This window comes from Neopsephotus bourkii, unplaced genomic scaffold, assembly GCF_033783945.1.
Source record: "Neopsephotus bourkii isolate Nb327-2 ecotype Australia unplaced genomic scaffold, CSIRO-AGI_Nbou_v1 NB_234, whole genome shotgun sequence".
Lineage (NCBI taxonomy): Eukaryota > Metazoa > Chordata > Aves > Psittaciformes > Psittacidae > Neopsephotus > Neopsephotus bourkii.
This window is the reverse complement of record NW_026900744.1, coordinates 18,423,255-18,448,099: the sequence shown is the minus strand read 5'-3', so window position 1 is coordinate 18,448,099 and position 24,845 is coordinate 18,423,255. Positions and strand designations below refer to the sequence as shown.

General features: G+C 44.5%; 2 protein-coding genes, 1 long non-coding RNA gene and 6 other non-coding genes across 9 annotated transcripts; 2 read left to right on the top strand and 7 right to left on the bottom strand.

The window, feature by feature from the left end:
- The first annotated feature begins 2,096 nt into the window (after window positions 1–2,096).
- HEBP2 (heme binding protein 2) lies at window positions 2,097–7,438 on the top strand. The gene is made up of 5 exons (XM_061345708.1): window positions 2,097–3,031; window positions 5,424–5,508; window positions 5,866–6,001; window positions 6,251–6,416; window positions 7,074–7,438. Exons 2-5 carry the CDS (start codon window positions 5,434–5,436, stop codon window positions 7,246–7,248), a joined length of 552 nt encoding a protein of 183 aa, XP_061201692.1. The 5' UTR covers window positions 2,097–3,031; window positions 5,424–5,433; the 3' UTR covers window positions 7,249–7,438.
- A 44-nt stretch (window positions 7,439–7,482) lies between these two features.
- On the bottom strand, window positions 7,483–12,222 carry LOC133208069 (uncharacterized). The gene is made up of 7 exons (XR_009724226.1): window positions 11,729–12,222; window positions 11,512–11,602; window positions 10,937–10,960; window positions 10,431–10,481; window positions 10,048–10,099; window positions 9,491–9,542; window positions 7,483–8,568 (listed from the first exon to the last, which is right to left on the bottom strand). It is a non-coding gene; the product is annotated as an uncharacterized LOC133208069 (long non-coding RNA).
- On the bottom strand, window positions 8,410–8,485 carry LOC133208111 (small nucleolar RNA SNORD47). Its single transcript, XR_009724241.1, has one exon. It is a non-coding gene; the product is annotated as a small nucleolar RNA SNORD47 (small nucleolar RNA).
- LOC133208106 (small nucleolar RNA SNORD79) lies at window positions 9,611–9,689 on the bottom strand. The gene has a single exon (XR_009724236.1). It is a non-coding gene; the product is annotated as a small nucleolar RNA SNORD79 (small nucleolar RNA).
- On the bottom strand, window positions 11,847–11,932 carry LOC133208115 (small nucleolar RNA snR60/Z15/Z230/Z193/J17). Its single transcript, XR_009724244.1, has one exon. It is a non-coding gene; the product is annotated as a small nucleolar RNA snR60/Z15/Z230/Z193/J17 (small nucleolar RNA).
- On the bottom strand, window positions 12,099–12,179 carry LOC133208114 (small nucleolar RNA snR60/Z15/Z230/Z193/J17). Its single transcript, XR_009724243.1, has one exon. It is a non-coding gene; the product is annotated as a small nucleolar RNA snR60/Z15/Z230/Z193/J17 (small nucleolar RNA).
- A 582-nt stretch (window positions 12,223–12,804) lies between the features above and the next one.
- LOC133208119 (small nucleolar RNA SNORD75) lies at window positions 12,805–12,871 on the bottom strand. The gene has a single exon (XR_009724248.1). It is a non-coding gene; the product is annotated as a small nucleolar RNA SNORD75 (small nucleolar RNA).
- Window positions 12,872–13,583: 712 nt separating this feature from the next.
- LOC133208113 (small nucleolar RNA SNORD74) lies at window positions 13,584–13,661 on the bottom strand. Its single transcript, XR_009724242.1, has one exon. It is a non-coding gene; the product is annotated as a small nucleolar RNA SNORD74 (small nucleolar RNA).
- Window positions 13,662–18,147: 4,486 nt separating this feature from the next.
- Window positions 18,148–23,885, top strand: ZBTB37 (zinc finger and BTB domain containing 37). The gene is made up of 3 exons (XM_061345668.1): window positions 18,148–19,118; window positions 20,514–20,613; window positions 22,847–23,885. Exons 1-3 carry the CDS (start codon window positions 18,196–18,198, stop codon window positions 23,333–23,335), a joined length of 1,512 nt encoding a protein of 503 aa, XP_061201652.1. The 5' UTR covers window positions 18,148–18,195; the 3' UTR covers window positions 23,336–23,885.
- Window positions 23,886–24,845: the final 960 nt, after the last annotated feature.

Here is a 24,845-nt window from a genome sequence, read left to right as displayed (position 1 = left end):
GGGGCTACAAGAACTGATGGACAGCGGTAAGGCAGTTGATGTCATCTACCTGGACTTGTGTAAAGCGTTTGACATTGTCCCACACAACATCCTTGTCTCTAAATTTGAGAGACATCAATTTGATAGGTGGACCACTCGGTGGATAAAGAACTGGCTGGATGGCCACATGCAAAGACTTGCGGTCAATGGCTCAATGTCCGGCTGGGGACCAGTAATGAGTGGTGTCCCTCAGGGATCGGTGTTGGGACCAATGTTGTTCAACACCTTCGTCGCTGACATGGACAGTGGGATTGAGTGCGCCCTCAGCAAGTTTGCCGATGACACCAAGCTGTGTGGTTCAGTTGATACGCTGGAGGGAAGGAATGCCATCCAGAGGGACCTTGACACGCTTGTGAGGTGGGCTGATGCCAACCTCATGAAGTTTAACCATGCCAAGTGCAAGGTCCTACACCTGGGTCGGAGCAATCCCAGGCACAGCTACAGGTTGGGCAGAGAAGAGATTCAGAGCAGCCCTGCAGAGAAGGACTTGGGAGTGCTGGTCAATGAGAAAATGAACATGAGCCAGCAGTGTGCGCTCACAGCCCAGAAAGCCAACTGTATCCTGGGCTGCATCAAAAGGAGTGTGACCAGCAAGTTGAAGGAGGTGATCCTGCCCCTTTACTCTGCTCTTGTGAGACCCCACCTGGAGTATTGTGTGCAGTTCTGGTATCCTCAACATAAAAAGGACATGGATCTGTTGGAACAAGTCCAGAGGAGGGCCACGAGAATGACCAGGGGACTGGAGCACCTCCCATATGAAGATAGGGTGAGAAAGTTGGGGCTGTTCAACCTGGAGAAGGCTGTGTGGAGACCTCATAGCAGCCTTCCAGTGTCTGAAGGGGGCTTATAGGGATGCTGGGGATGGACTCTTCATTAGGGACTGTAGTGACAGGACAAGGGGTAATGGGTTAAAACTTAAACAGGGGAAGTTTAGATTGGCTATAAGGAGGAAATTCTTTCCTGTTAGGGTGGTGAGGCACTGGAATGGGTTGCCCAGGGAGGTTGTGAATGCTCCATCCCTGGCAGTGCTCAAGGCCAGGTTGGACGAGGCCTTGGGTGATATGGTTTACTGCGAGGTGTCCCTGGCCATGGCAGGGGGGTTGGAACTTCATCATCTTAAGGTCCTTTCCAACCCTAACTATTCTATGATTCTATGATTTTCCTGTGTAAAGGGCAAGGGGTACAGAGTTAGCATTCTCAGAGTTTCCTCTTTTTGGAGGTACCAGTGAGACTGTGTGTCAGCTTTCATCATAATCCCTTTCCCATCCCCCTAATTATGTACAGATTAGGTAGGTATGTTATGTACAGAATTCATGTCCTCATGCCTGCCCTACTGTCTTTTCCAACTGTTGACATGTTCTCTCAATGTATATGTGAAAAACAAGAATGTTGGAAAACAAGCCCTGAGGAAAACACTGATGATTGTTCTCCAACCTCAGGCTGCTCCCCCAGGAACAGTTAGCTCTTTGTCAGGGACATCAGCTGGACACATACAAACTGACTGGGGATTTGTTCTGGGCCTCTCTGCTTCTGAAACAAAACGAGAATCCACAGCGGGCTTGTGTTTATCTACAGATTAATTGCCCGCCTTTCATGGCAGTACTTCTCTGTGCTCATGACTGGGGTAGATTTGTTGAGATTTGCCAAACTTTTGTGGCTGGGTGTACTATTTTGCTTGACCTTCTCTATGCTGGAGAAAATAATTACTAACACACACCTGACAGGAGTGTTAAGAGTTAACAGAACAGCTCACCTTACACAAGCACATGCCTTTGCAAGCTTGTTAGGTCCTGAGCAAAGACCATGAAGTAGCAGCTTCTGCTTCTGCAGAATGCCCTGCTGGTTTTCCTGAGTGACCCAAGCAGAAGACAGGTAAAATTGAGAGAAAGTTTGTAAAGTAAGAGTACAAAGCATGCAGAGAACTGGTTCTGCATTTCAGGCCTTAACGTGTTCTAATAGGCTCCATTAGTAAACCACTCTTTACACCACCCCACTTTGGTGGCATTAGAGATAGATAAATTTGGATTGTTATTTGCCATGGTTTGAGTTTTTTTTTTTATTTCCCCTTTCAGAATAGGAGTGTATCACACAGCATCCTGATGAAGTTCTCTGCAAGCAAAATGTTTTTCCTGTTAAAAGTCTTTCTCAGCTATTGATTTCAGATGTTCCAGAGAGCTTAGCTGAATTCGGCTGCAAGGGATTTGTACAAACCATGACAAATATGGGAGGTGTTATCAGAACTCAAACTGTGAAATTTAATCTGCCCTATTGTGCTGGTACCCAAGTATGTCTGAAGCTGCAGCTGCTTAAATGAAGAGTCCAGCTTCACTCTGTGTACTATAAGCAGGACAGAATTTCACAATAGCATTGTATAATCCCTTTGTGCAGATATTCAAGGGCTAGGGGGGCTGATTAGTCTCAAATACCACTCAAAACAGACAGCCATTGTATAACACTGTCTGTCTTTCATAACATGCCAGCAGAAGTCTCATGAGGATGGTCTCAGCTTAGTTTGCAGCCAGATTTCTACCTACCATTTTACCCCAGGGGTAAAAAAAGAAAAGCTGTCATTTTGTACCATCACTCTCATGTAACCCATGTTTGGGGGGGATGTTATTTATGTGAAATTCTTTCTCCTGCAAGCACAAAACCTTCCTCTGACCCTGATGTGAGTAGGCACAAAGCCATAGAAACCAGGGGAAGTTACACAAGGGCCCAAAACTGTTTATGGGGCCAGATCACACACTGGACCTAATGTTGGTTGCCTCGTGGGCAGTAGGTGGGGCTTTCGGCATTTGCGGGGGAGCTCTCCAATGAGAGCCAGAGGAGGCAAAGGCTACAACCATCTGGTTTTCATAACAGCATCTCCATCCAGTAGGGCTGAGGCACGGGTGGAGTTTGATGAAGCTAAACTATACACTGACAAGCAGCATCTTGTACAGCCTCAGAAGGACAGGCTGCAATAGCTAGAAGGATAAGGACAGCCTAAAATGTAAGTATGTCTACTTTCTCCACTTTGTTAATGTAATTAACAGCTTGTGGAATGGCATGTTTTGGCCATGTTTACTTGTAGCATCATTGTAACCTATGAAAATGCCTACTATGCTTCCTGTCCCTTTGGCCCATGTGTTAACAGCTGCAGAAAAAGCCTTAAAAAACTATTTATACGAACGGATGGAAATCTCAAAACAGCTTTCCTGTACATCTAAAAATTAACTGTAAATATTTGGAGGATTCTTCTCAGTTTGTTTCTCCACCCCCACCCCCCAAAGCATTGTTTCATGTAATTAAAAAAAAATCTTGCATGCAGTCACCAACAGTACTGGCCACAAAGTTACACAAGATAGAGCTGTGAGAGTTAACCAACCCTTAAGAAAAGGTACGTGGGAGAGGGGCTGGAATTGGCAAGTTCAGAGAAAAGGCAACTTGTATAGCAGCTACAACAGTATGTGCTGAAACAGGGAAATGTTTATTTTTCTGTTTTGTAACATACACCCAGAGAGCACATGAAGGGGAGCAATGCGCTTTCTATCAAGTTCTAGCAAGAAGGGAAATGACAGCAAAGCAGCATCTTTGCTTTAGAAATAGCAATGGATAAAAAGTTACTATAGAAAGTTTTAGTATAATTGTTCATATTTGCTTCTATTAAAATTATAGGATTCCTGCTTTACTGACTTCTAAACACTATTGACAAAAAGTGTTATTAGAGCACAACTGTCCAGCTTGGTTAGGATCATACAGCAGTCCCTGGTGAGCAGTCATCCTGGTAAAGGCTGGATGCATCTTCAGCCTGGGACAAGGAGGGGGACAGTGCCTGCTTTTAACTGCTGTTATCGCTGTCCTGCTATGTGGTTCTCCCACCTTCCTTTGCTTTCAAGTGACAACTGAAAAAGCTCAACACTGAGTGCTCTGTGCACTACTGAAAGGACTGTAAGTGAACTCAGTGCCTGCAGTTTTTTGGCATTTTTTGGTGTTTTGTGGTTTGTTATGTTTTTTATAAAAGCTCTTCAACCTCATAGATCCCAAAGAGAAAACTTCTTGTAGCTACCTCTAAACTAGAGTGCAGGAGGGGATTAACAGTATTCATCAGTAGTCTGCATATCCTAAGAAAATGTAAACAGGTAAGAGAGTAGTCAGGTAGCACAAGGCAGTTCTTGATTTTACAAAAGCAGCCATGGTCTTATAGTCACAAATCATCATTTTAAAAGACGGCATACCTTAAAGACATTAAAAATTATTATTACAAATTATGAATGGTCCACTGTTCATATTTATGAAACCACTGCAACACAAAACATTGCTATGCACCTCAAGAACAGACTTGTCTTAGTTGGCAGTCCTAGGTAACATCATTTCCTCTCACTGCCCAGAGACATATTGTACCCTTAACACTGCAGGTGGGACATGCTGTGAATGGCATCAGTGCACCTGTACTACTAAAAGCCCATGAAAAAAAGTAGAGCCATGAATGACAGGGCAGTGGCTTCTTGTTGAATGGGCAGCTATAAGCAGTTTGAGGAGGCTGAGAAATAAAAAATAATTTCAAAGTTTGCTCTGTTACCCAAGAAACGTACAATTATGTCTATATTCTTGGAAGACAATGTACTACAATCTAAGAATCGAGAGACATGCTGTCTTTGCAACATGAAGCACAAAGGACATTGTAATGCAATCCAGAGCAGACTTTCTCATGTAGGTTGTGCATTACAATCTACCTGGTAACGGCAAAAATCGTAAATGAAGGCTGCTGAAACCTCAAGATCTTTAACCAGATGTGGTTATTTCAATAGTGATTTTGATGATTTCCACTTGCTTTGTTTTGGAAGTGAAAGAAAGAAGGCTACCTAAGTAGCCTTCGTATGCTACTTTATTTACATTCAGAAATCCAGAAAAATCTCATCTATTGATAAGACTCTAAGGCTAAAGGCCTTCAGAAAAGCATCAGATGTTATGAGAGACCCAATAAATCTATGAGCAGCCAATACCAGAGTATACATCAACACCAATACCTTTTCCCCAGAAGCACATTGGCTGAACTCTTCAACTCCATCTTACTTACAGATTTCCAAAAAACTGCCACTCGCAGACTCTCAACTCTCTCTTTTGCAGCCAGGAAAAGCCTCCACTTCATAGGGAAGCGAAGGCAGCATATCCTGAAAGATGAACACACTCCCACATCAGTGTAATTTCTTGGTCCTGCCTCCTTCAGGGCTAAAAGGATTTCATCCCTTCTTGTGGTATCACTGGGGATAAGCAATAGAATTCAAGCCTTTCATTATTCCAGAGAAAATCAAAACATAGGGCAAAAAGCCCTAGTGCTTTCTTCTGCCCCATTTATACTGTATCGATTGAAGAGAGGCCAATGAACTGCATCTGCCTTTCAGCTCTGGAAAGATGATCAAATCCTTCAAGCAAACGTTCCTGTCCCTGGATCTGCAGTCCCCTCGGTGGAGCTCCACAGAGACAATGGTAACTGCTAAAGCCCAGGGGAAGAGAGACCTCTAGTCAGAGTACTGCAAGGCTAAGGTGGATTTGGGATTGTTTGATGACCACAGGGGACCTGGGAACGTTAGACACTGCTCACACCTAATTACAAATAGGGAGAGGTACACCTATTTATAAGCTCTGAGGAGCTCAGCCTAAGGCAAAGAATGGTTTTGCAATAGAAGCAAACAGTTTGACACTAGGGGTACGCCTAGAGTCTGCAGCAAAGAGGTTGCTCAGTGTTCTCATTAAATAGTATTTTCATGATGATTTGGAAAAAGTAGCTATTATGTCACCTTCAATACTCATCTCATTATTACTGTGACTTTTACTACCTTTCAGGCAAAGGATTATGAACTGCGTCAGTACGAGACAGCAAAGTGGGTCAGCACAGTCATTAGGGGAGAAACCCAGAAGGAGGCAATGCGTCAGGGCTTCTGGAAACTCTTCCACTACATCCAAGGGAAGAATGAGAAAGGTACAACCTACTGGTTTTGAAATGAGAGAAACACAAAGGGGAGATGAAGCTGCATAGCATAAAACAGTAGATGAACTGTGGGGGACAGCAGGCTCCCTTCCCTGGTCTCATTACTCCATTGGGCCATTATACCTGTCAGACTGCTTTAGTATCTGCTTTTAGGATACATCTGCATCACCCTTTAAAACAGTAGCGTTCAGGCACTGCCCTTGCTTGCAACTTAAAACAACTTTTCATCCTCTCCACTAGAAATGAAGATTGACATGACTGTGCCCGTGACATGCCTGATAAAATCTGGCTGTGCAGACTTCAAGGTTTCTTTCTTTATTCCATTTGAACATCAGGACTCCCCACCACAGCCCACTCACTCCGATGTTTTTGTTGAGGAGAGGAAGGCAGCAGCCATCTTTGTCCGGTAAGCAGCACCAGCACAGCTCATAAATGAAGGCAGCTACAGAAAGGGGCTCATTAAGAATCTGGAACACTCTTTTAAAGAGTTTATTTCTAACCATGGATATACTCCTGCTGTTCAAAGCCTTGAAGAGGAAAACCTGAGCATTTGGAAATCTAAGCTTGGGTGTCCCAAGAACAAAGAAATTGCCAAGCTTCAAAACATCCATCTCAGCACTTACCCATATTGCACTGTGGGTTTTATAGAAATGCAGCCTACAGAATCCTCTTGGATGTATTCTGAGCTACAGGACAACTAAATCACTCCTCCGGACCTTCTCATCTGTAGTTCCAGACCCTCACAAAACCTGCCCAGCAGTTTGTTACAGAAAATGCAAGTTACACTTGCTTTCCACCTGCATGTAATAAAGTCTCAGGCAACAGCCTTTGTCAGCTAATACTCCCTGAAGTGCAACCAACTTATTTTGGGGGGGTTTATTTTTAATTCTAAGTTTTTAAAATAGCATACACCACCATATGCTCCCTGACAGCTAGCTCCACATAGTTTATCTAGTAACTACAAACTGCATCAGAAGTGCTCAGACACTGCATGCAGTTTCTATCTGTGAAAATAAAAAGCAGGCATTTCAACTCCTAACAGAAGCTCTCTTCCTTTAACCAGGTCCTTTGGTGGATTTGCCTCCCCTGAAAAATATGCTGAGGAAGCTGAAGTCTTGGCCAGAATCTTAAAAAGCAGAGGCCAACCATTCCATGAAGACTTCTTCTATACTGCAGGCTATGACAGCCCCTTCAAGCTCTTTAACAGGCACAATGAAGTGTGGTATTTTAAAAAGTAATACAATGGGGGGGGGGGATCAAGAGGCTACTAATCATCTCTGGATGTAGAAAACCACCTTATTAATGGCTTTTGCTTTAATGCAGAAGAGGTTTAATTTCCACCTGAACACAAGATCACGCCTAATTGTTTGTAGGATGAAATGCTTTCTCGCTAAAGATATCAGCTTTCTTTAAGATGCAGCTTGAATTGAGGTAGATTGTAGGGAGTGGAGATACAACAAACCTGTTCTTATCGAAAGGTTCTAGGGAACACCAGTAATGTGAAAATATTCCTGCAGAACAGCTCGGATGTTTAGTTCTACTTCTCATTAGAAGTACTATAGCATTAGCTCACGTTATAGAGAATGAGCTCTTCCTAGAGCTGACTTCTCATATCAGTATCACCCCTGAGATACCAGAAATATGGGGGAAGTTAAATGAATTTTTCAGAGAAAAACCTCCTATTAATGAGCTCTGGGAAGCAGCAATACCTTAGCAGGCCTCAGGGCCTCACAAGCAGTGACTTTGTTTTAAAACTTTTCAGGAAAAATACACAAACAGTGTTTAGTTATGAGAAAACATACTAATTACTACTTTGATTTAGCTTTGTCCAAATCTTTGTTTGGTTATGCAGTCTGCACACCAGCAGTATCTGACACTTTTGACCCTTGCAGGACTAGCATTCCAACTAGTTTAGGCCTTGCTCTAAAAGCATTTGAAGCTTTCATCAAGTAGCCAAGAGGTGTTTTACAGGAAGCTGTTAATCAGAAAACAGTTCACAACAATAGGTAGAGTTTACAGATTTTTATTGGTACCCATCAGTGAAACATAACTGGTGTGAGTAAAAGAACTCTTGGGCTTTTTTAGTGCTGCTCATGCAAGTTAATGCATTATTCTGCAATCTTCCACCTATTAAGACAGACAGAACCATTATAAGGCATCAGATCAGTACAATAAACTTGCTTGGAACAACTCAGACCTTAGATTTTCATCTCTGTTCAGCGAGAGAGTTCAAGCTAAGGTTATCATCATTCATTCCAGCAAACTTATTTCATCATTACTAGTTATACTCACCTTCAGTTCTTCATAGAGTAATTTCAAAGTTGCCTCCTCACCTGGAGTAAGAAACCACAATTAAATCTTGCAGTAGCACAACTCTAAAAGCTCCACAGCAACTTTGTAACCTCAGAGAAAAGTGGAACGGAAAGTGTAATATCACAGTCATTCATTTGGCAGAATCAAATTTCATCAGTGGCTACAAATATCCCCATATTTTTTTTAACAGAATTCATCTGCTGTGCGGTCTTACCCAATGAGGCTGCAGATGGCACAGTCCTTTCCTGCGAAAGAGAAAAGTTGTTTCAGAATAACAGACATCACTATATGCAAGGTTAATTATCTATGAAATTCTACTCTAACTTTACTTAGGAGGCTGCACTTCAGGTGGCAACTAAGAACTTCAATTTGTAACACCCAAATAGGATATACAAAGTTACAAATCCTAACTGAACTGGAAATACAGAATTATTATTGCAAGAACTGGGGGAAAAGTACAAAGCTATTTTCTTGTGATACTCTCTCTCCATTGTTACATTCATTGAGTTTTGATATTTAAAATAGAAGTCTCATAGAAATTACCTTGAAAACCTATCCTTAAAATTTAGAACCAGTCTGTTAAAGGAAGCACACTTGTACAGCAATTACCCAGAACTCGATTCTATTTGCGTAGTGCCAACATTAGCAAAAATTATTGACTGACCACAGCCTATAGGTTGATTTTTTTTTCAGAGTGCAACCACATAAATATGAATTGTTAGGAGTTATTTTTTTGCTACTGTGCATTCTGTTGTACTACACTATCAACACCTCATTGGCTAAGTAGTCTCCAGTGATTCGGCTCCTTTACTATTTCCAATGTGCAGACATCCAATAATAAACTCCCAGTTTTTAGTCATTGAAGCCATACCTTTTCCTGTAAGAACTACAAAGAGTTTACTACTGACTACAGCTCAGGAATTGTCTTATCTGCCCAGAAAGAGCCTTTTGCTTTTAAGTCCAACTCAGACCTACACAGAAATGCATTCTTGCTTCAAGCACATCACATTTATTTCCACAGTAGCTGAGTGAGATAATCAGAATACAACAGGAAGACAAATCTGATCTATTATAGGAGTAATGAATAATTTTAGGCACCACAATCTAGGCACTTAGCAGAAAACCAGTATTACAGTAATTATCAAACCTGACCTACTTGACACTTACCTCAGACATGAGTTAGTCTTGTTCCTCACACAAACTCCTCATGAGCTTCACTCTGTAACAAGTGAAATTCTATTAACACATTCTCCTTGGCAGTGCTTCAAGAGTTAGTATGAATGTGAGTACTGTTTCAGCACAAGAGTCCTCCTCAGCTTCTTTCAGAGAGATTCCCATTGATTAGAATTAATCATCACAAACAGTACATGCTTTGAGAAGCTTCGTATTTTGTTACTTTGTTTCTCCTTTGAGGTGGACCAGACCTCAGCATTTCAGACCTTATTCCCAACTACATCTTGATTCACATCACTGCTCCCTGCAGAAGCCTACTAAATTTAACCAGCAAAGTTAAACCAGCAAATAATTGTACTAGCTTTGGTCAGCACAGGCTCTGCACAGCCAGGTTACCAGACATTCTTATTCCTAGTAACCCTACCCCAAAGCAGTTATATATTTCAATGGGGTCCATGCTATTTCTTTTCTGCTGCAAAAAGCAGTAAAGATTTTCAAATAATAGAAAAAAGGTTTCTCTTTTCTCTTGGGGCAACTGAGAAGCATCTTACCAAGGAAGAATCATCTGTCACAAAGCATGCAGCAGTTCTCCCATTCTCAAATCTAGGATAAACCATTAGAAAAATGAAATGTCAGCCCAATATTTATGTTACTCCAGAGCCTCCTTAAGACTTCCAGAAACTATGTCTATTACTGCTGGAATTATAACTATCTTAGTACTGTCTCTATTCAAAGTACGAGATTCAGTCCCTAGCACCTTGGGCAAATGAACCCTGTAGGCTGTTGGTAATCTGTGATCTACTGGTAGAGGCAAATCTTCCAGGAACCTTCAAAATGCTTCAGCTACACTGCAATTAAGAGGCCAGCATTTATTAATTTCCCCATCACTTATCACACAGCTCTGACCAGCCATATGCATTTCCTGGCAACTTACTTTTGCTGATAGACTACAACAGCACTACTTCACAGCTTCACCACAGCAGCCCTGGAACAAAGCAAAGCATTGGGACCAAGCACAAGCAAGCACATGAGAATCAAATCTAAGCAGGTGCCTGAAGTCAGATAGAGCTAATTGCAGACCTCCATGACTGAAGTCAAGGTACTCATATCTCATCACACAGGCAGCTCATAAATTACTAGACAGCTATCTGCTGCTGCTTTAAAGCTAACACTGCAATGTGGAAAAAGGCAAATACACAAACAGTGCCATGTTTGAGCTCACAGGCAGTGAGAGTTCAGCTACGAAAGGCCTGTCAAGGCTGCACCTTACCCAGTAGGTCTCCCCTTAAGCATCCTCCTGTTTTGGTTGAGATGCAAACAGCAGTCAACACTGGCCCCTTGTCCTACACACCTCACCCCCACCAAGCTTACATGCAATTGCATACTTCATTCTAGGTGGTTTTTTATGCTAATTTTTACAAAGTTAAAACAAGTACTTACATTGCAATGACAAACTCTGGAAGCCTGCAAAAAAAAAATCTGCTATTAGATAAGGTCCAGCAGAAAGCTTTCACATAAGAACTGTTCCAATGAAATACTGTAACAGTGTTTAGTCACATTTTATCCTCATAGGGATCAGAGACCTGATTCAACATCATCTACAGTACACTGCAACACTCCCACCCTTTTCCACAAAGGCAATAATAAAGCCATCTCCCAGCACTCTCAGTTCCAGAGACTGCTGAAATTGCAGACAGGAGCAAACCTTCAAATTGCAGAGCTCAGTCGCATGAACTGTGTAACCATCTACATCCAGAAAACAAACTTTTCAAACACTAAATTCATAGCACAGCTGCATTCACCAGTTAGCCTCATTGAGCCCATTTTAAAACAATTATTTAATGCTTTTTTTGTGAAGTGTAAAGGATCTGAAGGCACACTTAAGCTACTATTTGCTTCAGATTTTCCAGAAACAGGATCAGATTTGCAGACTCTCAAAGCAAACTCCCAAGTTCAAATGCAGCACAGCCAAATGCAGCATCCACCCAACAGAAAAAAACATGTTTTTCAATTACCTTCAATTAGAAAGGCCTTGTCTTCACAAGCATTAGAAACAGGTGAAATATTCTCACACTGGAGGCACAGGTACCCTCCATCAAGAGCAGCCTGCAAACAAGAAAATACTTGCAGAAGTTGCAACACTAACAGCAACCAGATCAATCAAGACTGTGTTACTCAAGCAGTAGATTTATTCTGCTGTATTTTTCTTTAATTTCACAAACATAAGTCTACCCTTTATCCTTCTAAATTTTTTAGCTTCTGAAACAAATTTTTGGAACACATCCATGGAGCTAAAGTGGGTTTCACCCTCAGCTTTCCTCATGAATTGTCCAACAGCTTAAGGTGCAGAAGGCTGCATCAGCTAGGAGCGAAAGACAGTAACTGCATGATCACCATGAGTCATCTGCTGAACTATGCTGTCATCACACACAGCCTTCCACACATCTGGGATATAAATGAGCTTTCACAAATGCAGGCAATACACTATTTACCTTGCACAGTTTATAGCTTCATTTCCCAGTACCTGTAACAAAAGAAAAAAACCCATCAGATTCCCTCAGGCTTCACAGCCAAGCAACACCCCCTAAGCAAAAGATCACAACAGACACTTCAGATAGGAGCGAAAGACAAAACTGTTCGTCACAGAATATTCTGCTGAACTATGCCATCATCACTGTATCTGCTTTGCAACAAGAAACTAAACAATCACTTCTTGTGACAGCTTTGAATAAGCCACAAATATTCAAGAGTTTTACTATTACCAATTAACAACTGTTTCTGTGTATTAGTGGAAATTAACCCAAAATATTTTTCCCATTTTACATTCCACCCTCTCCACAGCTCCATGGAAGGAACCCCTACGTAGACTACACATTTCTCACCAGATGTTTCTTCTGCAAGTCTTCTAAGTATATGACTCAAATACTGGAAGAAAAAAAAAAGCTTATCAACAGAACATTCTTAAGACAAAACATCAAGGGGAATGTTAAGATGCTGTGCCTCAGAGGAAAAGTTACGGTGGTAAGAGTGCTCATCATTCTCTTGGTCAAGAGTAGCAAATAAGTGTCATCATTGTGGCACTGGAGGGAAAACTGAGAAAAGTCTGCCTATTAATGTTATTAGAACGAAAGATACTGTCTAGATAAACAATCACAATTTCAGGCTGAATTTTTAATAGGCTTTTTTCTTACCTTTTGTAGTAGCATCACATTTCTTTATTCCATGGCAGACCTGAAAAAGACAGAAGTTTCAGATACCTGTAGAACTAAGGGGGACTATCTCTGGCAGTGACATCAAATATAGAAAAAAGCCTCAGCACAGAGTTTTCAGAAATCATTTCTGTCCACTACTCTTGTATTGAAACCATCATAGGCTCTGATTTAGTTAACATTAATTCTGATAGTCACACGTTTTTGAAACATGCATCAGGCAGTTTTCCTTAAACAGCAAGCTACTTATTGCTGTGAACAGTAGTAATGAAGGAAAAAGGCACCTAAATACTACTGTAGTTTGGGTACAGCATAATTAGTGCTTCAGAAACAGCAGCCTAACATCCACTTTCCAGTAGAAAGAAGGTGATTTTTCCCAGTAGAAGAGAGAAGATTGCCTGAAGAAATACCACAGGCAATTACTGGATTACAAACACCATTCCTGTAGTTCTCTGAAATACAAAAGTACTCCAGGCTAAGTTGCTGTAAGTGTACCTAACCATTTCTCAAATTAAATTTAATTTTAGACACAACACTTACCTGCTTCAAAGCCATAAGAGAAAATGGTGTAAGTAGCTGCTGCATCTTGAACTGAAAACAACAAAGTATCCATTAGTCCTACTAAGAACCAATATACTCTGGAACTTGAGTAAAGCTCTTCCTAGTTCAATCTACATTTCAGCTCTTTTAAGAGACAAGGCCAAAAAATAATTGCCAGTGTTTTTAAGCAGAACAGAACTACTGAACTTCTGTCATTTTCCACAGCTGCAATTTCAATGTATAATCACCACGCCAGTCCCACAGCCATTAACATGGGCTGCTCAGAAAAGACCACATGCTGTTTTAGCCCTATCAGACACATCACCACACACTATTCCATGCCCAGCTCAGATATGTTGGCATTCATCAACCTCTCAGATGTCCCTACCAACATAGTTTTCATCACGTGCAGGCACATGGAAATTCAAGTAAGCTATTATACCACATTTTTAACATGGGGCCTTTTAATTCTAAAGCTAAAGAACCTAACATTTCTTCTCTGTAACAGGCACATACCACACCATCATCCAGGTGCATTCCCCAGGGAAAAGGGCTCCCAAGAGCGAACACAATGCAAATGAGGTACCCTGAGCTATTACCTCATGAAATCCGAGCGCAGGCCTCAGGCTCAGCCTCTCCGCAGCGCTCACATCCAGACTCCCACACAGCTGCGGAATGACAAGCCTGAAGCGCTACGGGCCCGCGCTGGCAGGCCGCCCCTTCCCGCGGCCCATATAGAGGCTCCATGGGACCACGTCTCCCATATTACTCCAACTGAGAGCCTCGCTACCTGCTCACCCCTTTCGCAGGGCCGCCACGAGGCGGAGCCCCGCCAGAGCGCCCCCGCGGCCTAGGCCGCAGACCGGGCCCGGGCGACCCAATCCATCGCCATCCTTCCCTGTTAGCGCCTATAGGGGATCAGGGCCCACACACAGGGCTTCCACACCGCCCACCGGCGCGGCATGGGCCTGCACCGGGCGGAAAACGAACCCCACTCACCGGGATAAGCTAACACCTTCCTGCGACAAGCCACAGCTACAGGCCAAAAGGACGAAGGTCTTCCTGCTCGCCTTTTATATACTGGCGCCGCCGGTCACGTGTGCACGGAACGGGGGGCGGTGCCCGGCCCCCCTGACGTAAAGGGGCGTGGCTGCGAGGGGCGTGGCGTGAGGCCGTGGCGCGGCGGCGGGCGGGGAGCGATGCGCGCCGCGGCCTCACGGGCGGGAATTTTCTTCCGGGGTGCGGCCCGCTCGGGGGGTTTCGCTTCCGGGACGGTGCTGCGGGCCCTTCCCACCCCCGCCAGGTAGGAACCGGCGCGGTGCGGACCCGGCGGGCCGGGCAGGGTCGGGCGGAACCGGGCGGGGCGGGGCGGGGTGGGGCGGGGCGAGGGCCGAGCCCGCCCCGCCCGTGTGGCGCCGTCACGCCCGCGGGGGCCGGCGCAGGGGGCCGGGGAGCACGGCCGCACCCCGTCACCGCTTCTCCTTCCCTTGGGGTCGCCGGTCCCCCGCCGGCGGGGTTCTTCTCAACCCAGAGGCCCCGCGACCCTCCCCGGGCTCTTTCCGTCCCCGCGGCCGGTGCTCTCCCCCGCGGGAGGAGAGCGGTGCGTTGTCAGTCCCACGGGCGGCGCGGCGTGGGGAAGGTGCAGCCCGCGGGATGAGGAGAGGGCGGGTTTCGGTCCTGCCTCTCCACGCACCCCCGGGTTCGGGTGTTCGGGCACCTCCCGGCAGCTGTCAGGGCTAAAAATGAACCGTAATCGCCTCGGGAGCAGGGGCCTGGAGGCATCACTTGTGAGAGATTCAGAGGGGGAAACCCGAGCACTGTTAAATTTGCTCTTTTAACTCAGGCAGGGAAGGATGAGGAAGGCAGCATCTCTCATCTCAATTTAGAACTGCTATTGTTTTCATCTTTACTAAGGTTGTATCATAATTTGAAATTGGTCCAGTTGATCAGTTGTGATAAATCTCAGTCCCAAAAGCTGAGACTTTCTCGTTCCACCTCCTCCTCTGTGCAGTTTCCCAGCTTGACAGTTCTCTGACAAAGAATACATTCAGAGTGAGCATCATCTGCTGCAGCTGGTCTGTCCCAGCTTTTCAGAAGGGCCTGATGGGTGGAATGTTTCTCCTGGTCTCGGTAGTTGCACTTGCTTCACAGGGTGAAAGGCATTTTCTGATAAAAGTCAAAGCCTCAGCTGGTGACACTTTAAATTGTATTAAAAATAGATAAGTGTCTCAGTATGTTCTTTGTGAAGAGCACTGCTCAGCAGGAGATCCCACTCATCCTGCAGGTGAAGGCTGAGATGATGAACTTGCAGTCCAGCACCAGGAAAGACAAAACTTGAGATGTCATTGCACTGCTGGCTGAGGTGCATAAGCTTATGATCGACCCTGTACCCGGGAGGACAGAAATCATCTGATAACAAAGCTGACCTGAACAAAAAAGCTAGATTCCCGTTCACCAGCTTATGACTAAGGTTGCCCACAAAGCATACCATAAAATGACACTTTCTTGATACTGAGGTAGCTGAAGCTAGGTGGGTCCTTTTCTCCTGCCATCACCAGTGGATGGATTTTTCCCTGCCTTTGGAGCAGAAGCTCACAAATACTTTTTCAGGCCCCCCTGGGAGCAGCTGACTTCTGACTGGGGCCGTACACAGACACACTCAGCAGTTAAAATCTGATTATTATTTTTTCCCTTCTCTTTCTGTATGTCCCAAGCTGACCCTCTGAGAAACAAATGGTCAGCCTCTGCCTCCCTCTGCCTCCAGGCTCACCTCCGCTAGCAAGCCTTTCTGCGTGCTCGCTGCCTCAGCAGGGTGTTTCACTTCACCAGGGATGCCCACGTGCCTTTCTTTTGCCTGCTTTCCTTAAGAGAACACTTTGGAGTTTACTGCTTTAGAAACGGGTGGTTTGAGAAGATTATGAGATTACAGTCTCCCCAGTCCTGTAAACATTTACACATGCTCGATGTGATTTTGGCTGTGTGAATGTTCCTAATGGTGTAAATGAGACAGCTCATTTGAGGAAAACACTGGGTTGTGTAAATGCTGCGGGGTTAGTGCCAGAGATACCAGCCCCTTAAGAGAGAAAATTACCTACTTGGGTTATTTGCACCTCCATTTTTCGTTTTAATGATTATCTGTTCAACACTGAGCAGACAGTGGGGAAAGATCAATTTGATAAGACTCGGTGTGTCTCTGTGGTTTGGGGTGGGACGTTGCGTAAATGGTTAGCTAGTCCTGCTGCTGTATTCTCCAGCAAAACAAAGTATGACGAAGCTTGATGTCCTCAATTGTGCTTGAGATTACCCTGTTCCTCTGTGTTACATATTTTTCTTCTTTTCTTTTTTCCTTCTAAAGGGGAAGGGGGCAAAAAGTTTTCAGACCTTCTTACTACATCAGAAGAAAAAAGGAAGATAACAAGATAGCACCCCTATTTCCTCCCTCTACATGTTCCTTGTAACGTTACCGGTAAGACATCAGATTTTCTGTTTCACCTTGTTTTGTGCATTTGAAGTTCTGCTCTTAATGTTGTTTTGGCATGGACCTTTTGTGGCTTTTATTGTTTCCTTCTAAAGATTGGGAAAGGGGAGAAGAAGCCTTGAGACATGGCACTGTTAAGCTATACCTTGTGAAGTTTTGTGCACCCCCTCATCTCACCTACCCCAGAGACACAGAGCCGTCCAGCCATTTAGTAGTCTCTGCATGACTTCACAAGATTGACAGGCTGTCCTGCAGCTTCAGGTTTAGTAACATATTTTGCCAAGTTTGCACAAAGTCTGCTTGGGCATGTGAGCATGCGCTATCCTGCAGCATTCATAAATTAAAAACCGAAAACATCCTCTGAAGGCACACATGCTTTCCTGTCTGCTAGTCCCTGGGATTCGGAGATTTCTCATACCAGGCACTATGAGCCTCGGTATTCCCAGCCTGCCTGGAATTATTTTGATATCTGCAGTACTCTGCTTAATGGACACTTGAGATTCCATCCAGCTTGGAAGCTGTTCATGCCATGAGTGGTCTTTAATAATTTTTTTTTTCCTTTTTTTTTTTTTCTTTTTAGGCAAGTTTACATCTAATTTTGGATCATTCTGATTTTTTACCATATATAGTCAGGGCTTCTTTTCAGACTTTGCCAAAATGAAATGTGATGATTATAGAAAAATGAATTATGGAAGGGGAAGTAGGAGAGCTAGTTTGTTAATCCCCGTTGTTCCTAAGTTGTCCTTTACTGTGTGCAATACCTCAGCCTACACAAACACTAGGTATTCTTTTGCCAGCAAGTCACTTGTGCCCAGTGGATGGTCTGATAAGTTGGTGCTTAGAACTGGGTGCTGGTGTTTTTTTCACTGTCCTGTTATATATTTTCTGCCATGTGGCAGAGATGGGACATATGATGAATATCTTGGGTTTAGTGATGTGCTTAAGATGCCTTGCAGTCAAATATGTGCTGGTCAGCTTTTGAAAAATCTCAGGAGGATTTAGGTACTGATGTCTCCTTCCCAATTCTTATTCTACAAAGGAGGAAAAACCAAGTTACTTTCCTTTTTCAAAGTACTTAGAAGGTGCTAAGTATTTTAATCCATTATGCAATCAGTTGCCTATTTTTAGTATGTGAACCATTTTTAATGTTCTTTTTACACTGCAAATGTGCTTTTACTGCGGCTGACAGAACAAACTGTTTTGAGCACTTACACCACAGGGAATGGAGATCTGTAGGGGACTGGTTTAACATAACTCTTGTGAAAGGTGTTGTACAGCACATAAAGATCAGAGAACTGCTGCGAGGCGCTTGTAAATTAAATGGTGAGAAAGTTCTTTAAAAATTCCAATATTCCAAACTGCATGAAAGAATGTGAAAAATGTTTTAAATGCAAATGATAGACTAGTGATATTAACAATGGTATTTCCCCCGCCCTTTCCAGTAGGGTTGTTCTCCTGCAACTGAGACAGCCATGGAGAAGAGTGGGAACATTCAGCTGGAGATTCCTGACTTCAGTAACTCTGTCCTGAACCACCTGAATCAGTTACGCATGCAGGGTCGCCTGTGTGACATTGTGGTCAATGTGCAGGGGCAAGCTTTCCGTGCTCACAAGGTGGTACTGGCTGCCAGCTCGCCCTACTTCCGTGACCACATGTCCTTGAACGAAATGAGCACCGTTTCCATTTCTGTCATCAAGAACCCTTCTGTTTTTGAGCAGCTCCTTTCCTTTTGTTACACCGGTAGGATATGTCTGCAGCTGGCCGACATCATCAGTTACCTAACGGCCGCCAGTTTCTTGCAGATGCAGCACATCATAGACAAATGCACACAGATACTTGAGGGAATTCATTTCAAAATTAACGTGGCAGAGGTGGAAGCGGAATTGAGCCAGACCAGGACAAAGCATCAGGAGAGACCACCGGAGTCTCACCGGGTGACACCAAATCTCAACCGTTCTCTGAGCCCGCGTCACAACACCCCAAAGGGGAGTCGTCTGGGCCAGGTTAGCACCGTGCTGGACATTCGGGAGCTCAGCCCACCTGAGGAGTCCACCAGCCCTCAGATAATTGAGCAGAGTTCGGACGTGGAAGGCAGGGAGCCCATACTACGAATTAACAGAGCAGGACAGTGGTACGTTGAGACGGGAATGGGAGACCGCGGGGGACGGAACGACGACGACGTCCGGGTGCTGGGAGGAGTACGCATTAAAACCGAGAACCTGGAGGAGTGGCTTGGGGCAGAGCATCAGCCATCGGGAGAAGATGGGAGCAGTGCTGAGGAGGTCACTGCTATGGTGATCGACACCACAGGCCATGGATCAATGGGCCAAGAGGCTTACGCATTAGGATCCTCAGGTGCCAAAGTGGTCAGGCCAACCAGCAGTGAGATCGATAGGTGAGTTTTCTTTAACTTAATTACTGACCTTGGCTGTAAGAGGAGATTGTTCAAGATTTTCAGTTGGCTGGATTGGAACTCATTTTGGAACGTTTTCCCCTTCTATTTCCTGTGGCCATCTTAAGCATAAGTGCTGAAGGATTTTTTTTCCTGGTGTTAGGAAGCGTATCCGGTTTGGGTTGTAGTATTTTGGCTGGGTAGTGATCAGGCCAGCATCTACAGGTACAGGCTAACTTGGGGAGTTACTAGCACTGAGAGGTGCATAGGTTGGAATCTCTGCCTCTCGGTGTGTCAACCTAGGTGACTTTTGTCTAAAGAGCATGTTCAGTTCAGCCTCAGTAGGTACAGGGCTCAGCATCAGGATTAACAAGGTCACGTACAGTATCTGTTACGCAAAGTGTAACTGCAATAATGCCTTCTGGTCTGAAAATCTGGGGGTGGTTCTATCTGAGAAACAAGCTGGTCACCAGCAGTAGGTCAAGAGGACATTTTCTTCCTGGTGTTCCAGGGCAGCAGTGGGTTGTGGGGTTGCATCTTCTGAAGCAATTGAAGTGGGAAGCCCAGTTGCCTCCACCTGTTTTAATTTATATGAAAGAGCAGAAAGCTTTTATTGAAAATTGGTGGTGAAATCTGCTGTGCTTTGATTCTCCATCCAACTGTTTCCCCTCCACTCCATCATTTGTTTTCTTGCCCTTAGCTCAGACCAAAGAATGGATCTGATAAAGGGCAGGTCTGTAATGTTCGAGGGGGTTGTGTTTGTTTTTTCCGTTCACATCTGCCTCTCTTCTAGGTCAACCCCTTTGGTCCCATGGGGAAGCAGCTACCTGGAAGCAGTGGATATTCTGTCGCTTGTTGCTTAATAAATCAATCACTGGGAATGACCTTGAGCTGGGCCTTGGGAGAGTGATCCTTTCCCAATTCCTTAACTCTTTTCCATGGATCAGCTAGCCTTGAGCATCTCTTTTTGCGCTGCAGCCAGTATCCACTGTTTCCCACCTGGAGTCCATCACATCACTTTTCTTTCACACTTGGAAAGGGGAGGAGTGGGAATGGTGAATGAGGGGTACCCTTACAGAAATGGTTTCTTCTCCTGTTGTCCAGTTCCTGAGTCACTGGGCCTGTATCAATTTACTTGCAATAGCAACTGAAAAGCTCTCTCTTACTCAACTGGAAGCCAAATGACTCAGTTTTATTTTTCAGATGTTAAGACTGAAACCACAGACCAGTATGACTTGGTTTTTCCTTTATACTTGTGCTGTTCCACCTCCTGTGTGTTAGCTGGTGAGGATGAAGAGATGCTATACAGGTGCCTCTATTGCTCATCTGTTGTTCTAAACACCATAGTGACCTGATGCCCATTAAAGACTCCATTTACACTCTTCATCCACCCCACAGATTTAGCCCTTCTGGCAGCATGGTTGCTGTGACTGAACGGTACAGATCAAAAAGCGAGTCTCCCGGGCGGATGGATGAGCCTAAGCAGCCCAGTTCCCAGGTAGGCAGATCAAGAAGTCTGCAAGTAAGTGTTGGCATTGAAGGTGAAGGGAACTGTTTTGTGGTGAAGTGCTTAATATTTTGTATTTGCAAGTAATACTGTGTGTGAAACAAGGACCTTTTACTGTTGCAAAGGGTTTAGTTGCTCACACTGAGAACATATGCCATCCGTATGTGATTTAAAGCTGATTTTGGCTGTCATTTGGGATTTTGGCCAGATACCTGGAAAACACAAGGAATTTATCTTGTTGTCTGAGAGCATAAATATTAACCCTCCTTCTGGGCAGGCCACCAAATCCTGGGGAGGAACCCCGTTCGCCTGCAAAGTTGAATCTGCTCTAAAACACTGGCAGCAAATGCCTGAGCTGAGGGAGGAGATGTTAGTTGGCCTGTGTGGAAGACTGAGGGGTGGCAAGCTGAACCTTTCCATGCTAGTACCAAACCCATTCCATAAAGTCCTCCAGGCACTACACGAATAAGCCTTTAGAGTGCAGTGTCAAAAGACTGTGGATTTGTACAGATGTCTTTGTCTCATCCCCAAGGGACTATGTTGCGTAGCAGAATTTGCAACATAAAGTAGCTCTGAATTCTCTGCTTTCTTGAGGTAGAGGCACAGTTTTGAGGGAGAGATACGCAGAAACACAGGAGGGCAGTGGGCTACAGGGTGCAGCAAAGTGGCACACAGTGGTAATTCCTAATCTATTCCTAATAATTTTGTCTAATATTTTGTTGCATTCAGTCAGTATCACAGTGCCACTGTAGTGCAAGTGTGTCATCCAACACCATGTAGAATGACTTTTGTATGCCTGGCAGATAAGTAATGTGTCAGTTTGTAATCAAATGACTTTGCTAGAGGCAGGTGAGGAGTTACCAGGCTACTTTGCCCTTGAGTAAGACCAAGTGAAGCAAGGGGAAAGAAATCATGATTCATGTCTGCTAATTTTGTAATACACTTCCATAAAACAGAAAATACCATTTTGTTCCTATTTTGCCTAAGCTTATTTTGTGTCCTCAGAACATGTCTAGAAAATTTCAGGTCAAACTAACCCTCCAAGGCAAATGTGACATACAAAGCAATTTTAGCTGTATGTGCAGAAAAGTTGTTATTAGTTATCCATTGTGAGATGGCCTCAAATGTAAAATGATAGGCTGCCATACACACAGGGAAGTTATCACCATCCTTTACTCTTCTGGTATTGCATTATCAATGCTAAAAATAGTCTGTCCATGATCCCTGCCCAGTGGCAGTGGTAGAGTGGAAAGAAAGTACCATAGCCTTGGCATATCCTTTAGTCCTGAACGGTTTAGCAGTGTTTGTACAGCCAGATTCAACAGCGCCTGGCACAGTTACACTGCTGCTCACATGTGCACAGCCCTGGTTGCTGGAGGATAGGTCCTCCTGCTGTACACTGGTTGCTTGTGTGTTTGGCATTGTTGGGAATCAGCGTAAGACTTGAGAGAGCAAATAGTACATTCTCCACCACAGAGGCGTTCAGGAGACTGTTCGTGCCCGATCTAAATATGATAGCCAGAAGTGTCTGCCCTAGCGCCTGAGCTCATGGTTCAGGGTTACCCTTGGCTGTTTGTCTTTCTGGCTTCAGAAGGAGCCAGCTTGCTGAGTGACTTGGGCCAGGCGTGCTAGCTGTCTGTGCTGCAGATCCTCCCCTGTAATGCCGTGGGGCTGGGATGGGTGACACAGCCATTGAGGCAAGCATGATTCATTATAAAATGAATGCTGAATAAATACCTGTGTAAAATGACACCCGAAGAGTGTAAGATATGATTTGTAATTTATTCCACCTTTGTTTTACTGCAAGCTCATCAATTAGCTTCTTTTTTTAACCTTAGTAAGTAAACCAGAATTGGTATACAGTATTTTAAACAAACTGGCCCACGTTTAAAAAAAGTAACATGTATTGACACATTTGATCCACAACTCTATTGGTGCCTGAGCGCCCTCCTGGCAGGGGCTGCCTTCTTCCCTGGATCTAGAGAATGACTTGGCAGAAGGGGCCTCCATAGCAGAGGTTTCTAATCGATTACTCGTTTGTCTTCAGCCCCAAGGCTCCAGTTAAGCACTTAAATATGTGCTTGAGGTTGAAGACATTAGTGGTGCTGACTTCGAGGTTTGGCACATGTTTCAATGCCTTATTGGCTGGACTGGGGCCTGATCTTCTTTCCTGCAGTCTGTTTTAAACTGCTTGTTATTTAAATCTCCGTTGTTTCCTTCGCAGGGGGAGGAATCAGCCATGCTGGGAGTGAGCGGTTATGTGGAATATCTCCGAGAGCAGGAGGTTTCAGAGCGCTGGTTCCGGTACAACCCACGGCTCACTTGTATTTACTGCGCCAAATCCTTCAACCAGAAAGGCAGCCTGGATCGGCACATGCGTCTCCACATGGGTATCACACCTTTTGTCTGCCGCATGTGTGGGAAGAAGTACACCCGCAAGGATCAGCTGGAATATCACATCCGCAAGCACACAGGCAACAAGCCCTTTCATTGCCACGTCTGCGGCAAAAGCTTCCCTTTCCAGGCCATCCTCAACCAGCACTTTCGCAAGAACCACCCTGGCTGTATGCCTCTGGAGGGGCCTCACAGCATCTCCCCTGAGACCACGGTCACGTCTCGGGGGCAGGCAGAGGAAGAATCTCCTCCACAGGAGGAGGCTGTCGCTGTTGTGGAGACGGCACAGGGATCTGTGTCCACCACTGGGCCAGATTGAAACACAGCTGCAGAGTCTGGGGAGAAAGGACCGTCTTCCCATTTTTGGCTCTAAAGTACCCGGCAGGCTGGTACTGTAATTAGTGCAATGCCACCACTGGACAGAAGGAAGCTCCCAAGATGTTGCCAAAATAGAAAAATCTTTCTCTCTCTCTCTCTCTTTCTCTTTCTCTCACACACCCCCACACACACACGTAGAGTGTTGAAAGTTTTTCTCCCTTATTCCTCCTCCTCTTGGAGAAAAACCGAACAACTGTGTCAACCAACTTCTTATTCAGGGATCGACAGGATTTTACATTTTTTAATGTTCCGTAGTGATCTGAGACGAGCAGTCATTTGTATTTCTCAACAGCATTTTGGCCCAGCAGCTGGGGCCCGCTGGCAATACTGGCATCAGCCATGCAGACCCAGTGAGCCTAGTGTGCAGGGCTGCTCTTTGCCATATCTGCTGGTCCAGCTCAAGGGGGATTCAGGGGTAAGATGCCATTGCCTTTCTCCCTTCCCCAGGTAGCTGCCATGTTAAAGAAAACAGAAAGACTGTCCTGGTGGAACCTGCCTTGCCTGAGTGCATTTTCCCTGTCTTATTTTTGGTGTGTCTCTTTACATTTTTACTTAAACTATTATTTTAGGGCTCTTGGCTTGCCCCTTCCAGGCGTGTGGCCTCAAAGCCCCTTGTTAAAAGTGGGCATGACTATAAAGCAGTATTCTAGAGGTCAGCAAAATTTGAAGCGCTTCGGCTACTGAAAGTGAAATTTAGCAGCTCTGAGGTTTGCATTAGACTCTGATGCATCGGGAGAAGGGTTGGAGGGGTCTTTCTGAGGAGGTTGTCCTTTGCTGTTGCAGATCTGGAGAGTTCAGAGCACTCTGACGTCCTGACTGGTGCCTGCTTCAGGTGTTGCCGAGCGTTAGGAAGAGTTTTTCAGGACTGGCTGAATTGCGGAGTTAGAGGCTGGCTACCAAAGTCGTCCTTCACCCCTACTCCTCCCTCAATACGCACTTGATCTTTTATAACAGCAATATGGTATACTGAAATACTATTGTCCCAGCCAAGCAATCCTGGATGGTTGCTTTTAAATGTGTTTCTACAAACCAGTTTGGTAACTTTTTTATCAATGAAGTGCAAAAAGAAAAAAAAAACTATTTCCTTGTAACAGTTCAGGAAACTTTAAAGTGAATGGTTCCTAGAGCAATCACAACTCTGTCCTCTTGCATGGACTTAACTTTTGTATTGTAAGCAGCTCTGATGTTTAGAGCAAGTTTAGGCCGGAGAGACATGCCTGCGTTGTGTCTTGTAGGTGTTTGCACGTGCTTACGTGTTTCATAAATGGAAAAGCATGGGACAGGTAAATAAGTGCAAATATCTTGACATCTTTTGAAGAAGTCTTTTAAAAAATATGCAATACTCTTAAGAGTTTTCTCTGGTTCTGATGCTGAGTTGTTCATGATGCAGGGGGGAAATGAGCAACAAGTTGCGCAGATGGCGTTTGGGAGAGGATGTTTGGTTTAAGGAG

What these genes read in the sequence shown, in the direction of transcription:
- ZBTB37 (XM_061345668.1), top strand. Translation starts at nt 18,196, where the DNA reads ATGGAGAAGAGTGGGAACATTCAGCTGGAGATTCCTGACTTCAGTAAC. An exon ending in ACCAGCAGTGAGATCGATAG is followed by an intron (nt 19,119 to 20,513) that starts GTGAGTTTTCTT and finishes TCCACCCCACAG; the next exon opens with ATTTAGCCCTTCTGGCAGCA. An exon ending in CTAAGCAGCCCAGTTCCCAG is followed by an intron (nt 20,614 to 22,846) that starts GTAGGCAGATCA and finishes TTTCCTTCGCAG; the next exon opens with GGGGAGGAATCAGCCATGCT.
- HEBP2 (XM_061345708.1), top strand. Translation starts at nt 5,434, where the DNA reads ATGATCAAATCCTTCAAGCAAACGTTCCTGTCCCTGGATCTGCAGTCC. An exon ending in GGAGCTCCACAGAGACAATG is followed by an intron (nt 5,509 to 5,865) that starts GTAACTGCTAAA and finishes ACTACCTTTCAG; the next exon opens with GCAAAGGATTATGAACTGCG. An exon ending in CCAAGGGAAGAATGAGAAAG is followed by an intron (nt 6,002 to 6,250) that starts GTACAACCTACT and finishes CCTCTCCACTAG; the next exon opens with AAATGAAGATTGACATGACT.